General features: G+C 45.6%; 1 protein-coding gene across 2 annotated transcripts; it reads left to right on the top strand.

Moving 5' to 3' along the window:
* Positions 1-738: 738 nt before the first annotated feature.
* LOC310923681 (smoothelin-like protein 2) lies at positions 739-7,024 on the top strand. Of its 2 annotated transcripts, none has more exons than XM_083885605.1 (3): positions 739-1,350; positions 6,111-6,201; positions 6,913-6,932. In XM_083885605.1, exon 1 carries the CDS (start codon positions 872-874, stop codon positions 1,307-1,309), a length of 438 nt encoding a protein of 145 aa, XP_083741731.1. In that variant the 5' UTR covers positions 739-871; the 3' UTR covers positions 1,310-1,350; positions 6,111-6,201; positions 6,913-6,932. The 2 variants fall into 2 exon arrangements, 1 of the variants encoding a protein (XP_083741731.1); XR_014592674.1 differs by lacking the exon at positions 739-1,350 and adding an exon at positions 1,566-1,975 and having other exon boundaries at positions 6,913-7,024.
* The last annotated feature ends 1,343 nt before the right edge of the window (positions 7,025-8,367 follow it).

Below are 8,367 nucleotides of genomic sequence, written 5' to 3'. Positions count from 1 at the left end.
GTCTTGTGCTGCAGTAAAGAATATGCTTGAAAGCATTCTGCATCGTGGCTCTGGCTAGTTTGGCAGAAATGTGTCTCTTCCCGCATGCACACAGATTGGATCTGCCAGACGACTTGGCAGCTCAATACTAATGCCCATCGAATTGCAGCCTAGTATGGGAAACGTTTAAGTGTGAACATGCCGGTTATGAGTTTCTGCGCTTTCATGGGCAGCAACTTGGCGGTTTGTCTAAGGGTGTATGTGCGTGCATTTCTGTCTCTATGCCCTCAAAGACCTTTCTCTTTTACTTTTGCCCCCGAGTTCCCGCGAAAGAGACAGCCTGTGCATACTTTCACATGGTCATCGACCAAGCAACTTGGGAAGGCTCTGGTACTAACCGCTCCTCCCCTCGTTCTGTCTCTCTCCTATTCCTTTCCAACCCACATCTCCCACTTCTTCCTTCACCCAGCCCGGCGCTGGCGCCCGCTTCGTGCCGTCTCGCTCCCGCGGCCCCACACCGCAGCCCGCAGCGCCCGGCCCTCTCGGGCCCTAAAGTCCCTGGGCAGCTGTGAATGAGCCCGTGGCCCCGCCCCTTCTCCCGGCTTGTTCCACCATTGCCTCCCCAAATTCCATCTCCCCCTCTGAAGGAGTGAACGCGGAGCAGGGCGGACCTTGCAGCCGCGCCACTCGCGCCGCTTCTGTGCCTCCTGCGCCCCAGGAGAGCGGGCCGTGCCCGGCGGCGCCGGGGGCCGGGTCAGGGCCGCCAGGAGGCACAGGGAGCTCTCGAAGAGAAGGACAGGCGGCGGCGAGCGGGGAGACGATCAGGCTTCCGCCGCTGGCCGCTCCCGAGCCCCTCCGTCCTTGCCCGCGTAGCCTGCGGCCCGTGGACACCATGGCCGGCGAGATCGAGGATCTGAACAGCCGGGAGGCTCAGACCGTCTGTGACGGCCTGGGACGCTATGAGGACATGCTGCGGGGCGCCGTCCGGGACATCCATGTGGACATCCAGCTGTTCAAGCAGGGGGTAGGCCGGCAGGTGGAGGAGGTGCTGCGCCTCGCCAGCCCCCTGGCACACGCTGTCTCTGAGCTGCAGCAGGAGAACCTGCGCCTGCGGGTACAGCTGGAGCGCCTGTCTCGGCAGGTGGAGGCCCTGGGCCGGTCGGCGGGGCTGCCGCAGGACTGGGTGAACGAGGCGGCCGTGGGGCCCGGCTCGCCGGAGCAAGGTTCGGCCGACGACACATTCTCCAGTCGTGCCAAGCTAGCGGTCGCTGGCCAGAGCCAAGTAAGCGGCCTGGGAGACGGCAGGAGGGAGGGCCAAGGGCATGCATAAGAGGATACTTCACGACTGTTGCCAGACTGCGTTGGCACGGGGTAACGTTTAAGGACACGGAGTTCCTCTTCTGCGACGCGGGGTCAGTGGTAGCTAAACTCGCACAGACGTAGTCAGTCATTCCTCCCAGTGATAAAACTTCCTGCAGTGTAACAGAACGTTGTAACGTGTGGCGCATAGAAACACCACTTAGTGGAAAGCTCATCTGGTACTGAGATGTTTTATGTAATCCTTTTTCAGTGTCTGTCTCTGCGAGAAGAGTTGAGAGTTCCTGTGCAAACCTTGATGCCAGGAGAGTACTACCGGACAGTACGCTGTGATTTGGGCACATAAAACCGGGGTACCAGAGACTTGGCTTTCACAGATGACAGCTTGTTTAGACAGCTTGTTTAGGTCCTCTTGGTTAAGCATGTCTTGAGGGGGGTTTAAGACTGTTGAAGCTTAAAAAACTGGTCTGCGGTCTATGCAGACTTGGGGTTAAAAAGTAAAAGCTTGGAAATTAAATTCACTAGAATTGGGAATGAGCAGAGTCTGTATTGCATTCCTACCCTCTTCATTCCTACTGACCCGTGAATGCGGACATTGGGCTTCCTACCTCTGGGTAAAAGGTAAAGCTGCCGTTTGATACATTGTAGAAACTGCCACTTTTCCCCCCATGTGAAAAAGGTAAACACCATCCATACAATTTATAGACTGCTTCCTTTCTGTTCTGCGGAGCTATCCACGCTTGCTTATATTGCAAGGAATAGGTGTAAGCTGGGTGATACGGAAGGGACAAGGGATTGTTGTTCCCCGTTCCATTTCACGGTCTAGTATACTTCCCAGTATGGAGAATCTCGCGTCAATGTTACGGTAATGTCCAGCTTTAGGTATCCGTGTCCATGTTAAAGCTCAGTATGAGCTTTTGTTTGTGTGAGTACCCTCCTGCTTTGCTTTGAGGGTTCAGGGAAGATCAATTAGGTGCTGATCGTTATTCAGTGCCCTCCCAACAATTTAGGTTGGAGAAGTTCCCAAGTTAGCAGAGCTGACCAAAAGGGAATTTCAGTACTGAGAACTATGGGAGGTGCCGCTACAGCTATACACACCAAATTTGTGCAGTGAAAACATGAATTTGTGGGTCAGGTTCTGATGTGGCTGCACACAAATGGCAAAAGAGCGAGCTTTGGTTGCTGTGCCAGTCACCTGCGTTCTCTGTAATGAACACTGTTCCTTCAGTTGATTCCAGTTTCTGGTTATATGACCAAAACATTTCAAATGGAATAACATAAATGGCACTGTGTATGTTTTCAGAAACACGAATATCTATGGTAAAACTGATGATACTTTTATCTTAGTAAATACTTCTACGTAAGTGTGAGATATGAGAAGCAAATAATACTGACCTGGAAATAGCAGCAAACCAAGACGAGCTCTTTTGCTCCCGAAAAGATTTATCAGTTGAATTCCTTTTTACTGTGTGGTTGATGCAGCATTAATTAGATACTGGAGATTCTGAGCATCTTTGGTATCTGAACCATTATTTTCTAATATTGCTAGATTTTTTCATGGTAATTTAACTGGGGGGGAAAAAATGAATCCAGGGAGTTCCAAGCATAGTTCAGAAGTAAGGACACAAATCTCCATTTAATTTTAATCTGGGCAGTTTCTGCTATGATGTCCTCGAAAGCTGTTATACAGTGGTCTAAAAGCTGGTTTAGGTGGAATTTTAAATGGCCATTAGCTGTTCTGATTTGGAGGTGAGTCTTCCTGTTGGTTTGATACCAGCCTTCAATTCAGCTCTCTTAACTAGACCAGAATCTTGAGAGCTGCTTCCACAAAGGTGGAAAATAGGAGATATTTGAAGAGTTAGTTTTGAAAATCTGGATCGTGGAGCCATACCTGAGCTACTGAGCACTTACAAAAGAAGAGTTTTGATATCTTTTTTGTTGTTCTTGATCTGATTTTACATTTTGGCAGGAGCTTTGCAAGTTATGATATTTCCGTAGTTTTTGTGATTGAGTGTGATGCCTTTGTTAAGAGGGAGGACTAAAAGTACTTTAAGGGTGTTCTGTTTTAAAACCGTCAGAGAAGTTTCTGTCTGTTGGACAGACGGCTGCAGAGAGTCTGCCTGCAGTGGTCAAAGCTGCAGAGAGAGAGAGATAGCTGGCTATGACCACCTATGAAGGTCTAAACGAGTATTTCCCATTGGCTCCCTGGTGACCCAATGGCACCCAGCAGTTAGTCAGCCTGTGAGTAACTGCATAAGACGTGACTCAGGTGTACATAATGACCTACGTATTTCCAGCAAAGATAAGCTTAGAGAGCTGGAGTTGTTCAGCCTGGAGAAGAGAAGGCTTCAGGGAGACTTCATTGCGACCTTTGAGTACTTTAGGGGGCTTACAAAAAGGGGGGTGAGGGACTTGTTTTTGTACAGGCAGATAGCAACAGGACGAGGGGCAATGGTTTTAAACTGAAAGAGGGTGGGTTAGATTGGTTGTTAGGAAGAAACTGTTCATTCAGAGGGTGGTGAAGCACAGGTTGCCCAGGGAAGTTGTGGATGACCCATCCCTGTCAGTGTTTGAGGCCAGAATGGGCTCCCGAGCAACCCAATCTGATGCGTGGAATCCCTGTGCGTGGCAAGGGGTTGAAACAGGGTGATCTTTACTATCCCTTCTGACCCAAACCTTTCTGTGGATGTACTTCTCCTAGATAAACAGCATTTCTAGAGCCGATGACTTTTATTGTGACCCTTGTGGTAGCTGGTGGTTTTATGAAAGACACTGAATGACTGAAATCTCTCATTTGAGAGAGTAGTATCATTTGTGTCTGTCATCCTTCTAGAAATTGACCTTGTTGTGGACAAAATCTTGAAGACATAACAGACATGCACCTTAGAGGTTCAGCGAGGAAATAAGTGATATTTCTTTTGTTTCTAATCTTGTGATCTGGCGCTTACTTTTTCTGAACGTGTTGAGTTTTTGCCACTGGCTTGCAATAATTGCAGCTTCCGGTTATGGATCTCCAAAGTTTATACTTCTTTGCAGCAAAGAAGGAATTCCAGCAGCCCTACAACTATGGAAAGTCTTATCATCCATTACGTGGAGATCTGAGCTACACAGAGATTAGTTCTGCAAGCAGGCTTGGATAAGGCATCTGAAATATTAGTGTTCACTTTCTTTTCTTCAACTTGACCAGTTCTTCGTGTTGTTGTCACATGAGTTGTACAAATGAGTGCTTTTTATTATGAAGTACAGATATATGTAGTTATCACTCTGCTATTTATAATCTATGTGACCACCCCTGATAGAAGTGTTGCTAAACACATGGGTTTGTCAGAATCTTGGCATCTCCAAAGTGGATTTTGAAAGTACTTCAGCCTGACACCACTAAATGCACATCAGAATCTGATCCCACTGTTCTGTCAGCACGTGGGCCTTCTTCCCCATCCTCCAGCCTGGTATCAGTTTATCTTTTGGCACCGTTAGCCAAACCATAGCGGTCGGGTTTGCATGAAATAAGGTAATGCAGGACTTGTCATTGCATTAGAAAGCCAGTGCAGTGTGTAGAATGCTGCGTGACCTTTGCAATGACTATGTCGTTTGACGATTTTACTCACCCACACCTCCCCAGCTTATAAAAGTAGATTGATGTTTACAGCCTGCACAGGCATTCTTCACATTCAGGTCATAATGGCTGACATGAATGGCTAAACGGTTCTAACTGTATACCATGGGTAGATTCTAGGGAGCTGCATTAGCTATGCTTTACATTTCAGTTGTGAATATGGGCAATAATTGTTGACTGGGATCTCAATTGCGCTAAATGCAGCAATAAAAGCTCCGAAGTCCTGACTCTGCATGGTTTCTATAACTAGTATTTGTTGTAATTCTCTCAATCCTGGCAGCTAGTGATAACTGAATGTATTCTCACATAGTACCATTTTCTTGATAAATACAAAAGTTTCAAAATAGTTGGGTTTTTTCCAGAATTTAAAACATGTTGATGCAACTACACAATCAATGAGACTTTTTGTGAACTGCGTGTTGGAGAATTTCTCACTACTAATTGTAGCTCCTGCTTCTTGGAAACTTAACTGCAGTAATCATGCATCCGTGAAGCAGTTTTCTTCTTCCTTTAGTTATGCAGCCAAAAATTGCGCAGTTTCTCGTGGTTTAATGTTCCGCTTCAACCCCCCAAAAACCCCCAGCCCAGCCAGCCAAAAAACTCAAACAAAACCCAAAAAACAAAACGGCAACTTCCCACTAAACCCATGAAAAAATTCCTGGCTGATTTTTCTGGAATTATATTGACAGACATTATGAGGAAAATTTATGCTTTTCCCAGGAAAAAAAAGTTATCCTTACAGAAGTTACAGATTATAATATAATATGTAATGTGCTAGGACTGGAATTACTTTGTAATGCTTGTACAATATGTTTTCACAGTGTAATTTCTTTCTGCAGCAAATAGAAAAAAAAATGCAGAGCAGTATTCCAGGCAATCTCAATCAATTTCTCCACTGTTACACAAGGTCTTCTGTTTATCACCATCACAGTGGATGGTGATACCTTTATCTAATAAAAGATAACACCTCCTAGGTGCTTGGGGTCTGTTAAGGACAAGTGTGTGAAGATTGATTTAAGTTATGCATTGCCAATGTTTTGTATGCAGCCTTGGCTCCTGGGGTTAGGTAATTGTTCCTTTCTTATTTTGAGGTCACTTGCATGAGGAAGATCTGTTCTTGGCAGGTGTTTCTGGATACTCTTCTCACTTTTGTTGCCGTTTGAAATTTAGTTGCCGTGTCTGTTGTCTGTTCTGACAGAGCGTAGACCTGGATGACCACCAGAAACCTGAGTTTAGAAGAGTGTTTAGTTCTTCCATCATTGAAAATGGGCATCGATCTTCATCATCAGGTAGGAACAGGGCATGAAATGAAGCATCACTGCCTGTAAAGTACACGATCTTGTCAGTCATAGAGCAAATCTCACATTTGGGAAGGGTTAGAATTTGCTGTAGTTTCAGGATGGATATTGTCCTGTGGCGCCGACACTTTATTTCATAATTTCGAGTTTAATGTTAAAACTTTGGCTTTACTGTAAAGCATGTGCTATAATGTTTCATAAATTAGAGGCTATTACTGCTGCATTAACTTGAGACACGAGTGATAAGGCCTGCTATGCTGGGTGCCATTGTAGTCTTGCATCCAAAACATCTTGCAAGTCACCCCTCCACTTCCATCATCCGTCAGCGGAGGAAGGACTTAACCATCTCCAGTTTAGAGAGTCATACAGTGTTTCGAAAAACCATGAAAAGAACAAAAATGCTGCTTCCTTAACAGGGGCAGGAGATTGGGAGCGAGGGCTGCGCAGAGGAAGAGAAGCTCACTGAATGCAAATGCTAGTATATTAATGATCTATAGACATTGTTCCTGCTGAGATTCACGTAGAGTAAGTTTGATAGCTGCTAGGATCACTTGCACTAGGGTTGTTTCTGCTACATAGATGGTACAATGTTTCACAGGGGATTAAATCCAATGATTTGTAAAATGTTGCCTGGACATTGGCTTGTAACTTTGTTACAAATCTGCAAGCAAATTTTCTGCCTCTCTCCCGTTTTTTATTCAGGTCAGGCAAAAGTCACTCGTGAACTGACCTGTTTTCAGATGTCGGAACCTTCTTCCCCTGAAGCCCATGCCCCTGCAGTCACCTTACAGATGCCCCACCTTCCTGTTACTGCAGTAACCAGGACATCTGAGAAGTTTTCAGGAGAGAACATCCGTCCAACAGGAACAACTAATACATCTTCTTGCCTGCTGGGACAGGGCAAGAGCACAAATACAGTGGGAGTGAAGTCTTCCAACCAGCCAGGTAAGAGAGAAAAATAACATGCTGAAGCTGCATCCTGCTTCCTTTCTTCAACTGGTGCTGTGAATATTGTTCTGTGACCTAGTGGTAACTATGAAACCTTGCTTTTATGGCTAAATATCCCATTGTGGGACACTCCAGTTTGGAATACTGTGGGTCCTAGCTGGAGCTTTCGGCTGTAATGCCACATCCGCAGACTATTTTTGTGCCTAATGTAGTTGAGTTTTGCGTGAAGCAGATACTGCGGCATACTGACTGAATTCAGTAAGTTACCGAATCTCTTAAACGTGCCCAGCTCTTTTAATGAATTTTGTAGACATTTTTAGTGCTTTGAGACTGGAGGCCCTGTGAGAAGTTAGGCAGCTATTTGGCTAAGAGGTTCCAATAGTCATCTGGAGGAAGGAATGACTGACAGCAGTCTGACACATATAAACACATCAGTGATTGCAGAATCTTAGTTCAATTGAAATTGAGTTTTAAAAAAAATATTTCACATTGAAGCCATTCATCCTTGGCTGTGACACTTACAAATTGGACTTTATATATGGGTCAGAAATTATAGCAGGATACCAGATGGGATTGCTAGCAAGAGATAGGGATTATCTGCAGATGATTCTTTTAATTTTTATCTTACTAAAGCTGAGAATGTAGCAAACACTTCCTTTCTCTTTTTTTGTGCTGATAAAGTGAAGGACTGGAATTGAATTACAATGAAAACAATGGATTCATCGGCCACTGGAGGTGACTGTTCCAATCTGCATGCCCTTATGCAACAAAAATTGAGAGTGATTCCATGCCCTTTAGGGGTTCAAACCTGAGCGTGTAGTTTTCATTTTTAAGTAGATCCAGCTGCTTTGGAACACATTCTGCCACACTTGCTCTTTCTGCATGTCTCTAGCAGCCAGAAAGCGCTGTAAAGCGCTCTTTTGCCCGAGAAAAGCAACACTCTGGGGGACCTCTGTAACTTTGCTTGCAGCAGCACCTTGGTGTGTTTTCTGTGTTCTCCAAGTGAAAATAAGCCTGTGGGGAGCCCGTGGTAGCTCCAGCTGCTTTGGAACACATTCTGCCACACTTGCTCTTTCTGCATGTCTCTAGCAGCCAGAAAGCGCTGTAAAGCGCTCTTTTCTCGAGAAAAGCAACACTCAGGGGGACTTCTGTAACTTTGCTTGCAGCAGCACCTTGGTGTGTTTTCTGTGTTCTCCAAGTGAAAATAAG

This window comes from Zosterops lateralis, assembly GCF_965231275.1.
Source record: "Zosterops lateralis genome assembly, contig: HAP1_HAP1_SCAFFOLD_192, whole genome shotgun sequence".
Classification (NCBI taxonomy): Eukaryota; Metazoa; Chordata; class Aves; order Passeriformes; family Zosteropidae; genus Zosterops; species Zosterops lateralis.
Note: the sequence above shows the minus strand (reverse complement) of the source record. Positions and strands in the feature narration are given on the sequence as shown.

What these genes read in the sequence shown, in the direction of transcription:
- LOC310923681 (XM_083885605.1), top strand. Translation starts at nt 872, where the DNA reads ATGGCCGGCGAGATCGAGGATCTGAACAGCCGGGAGGCTCAGACCGTC.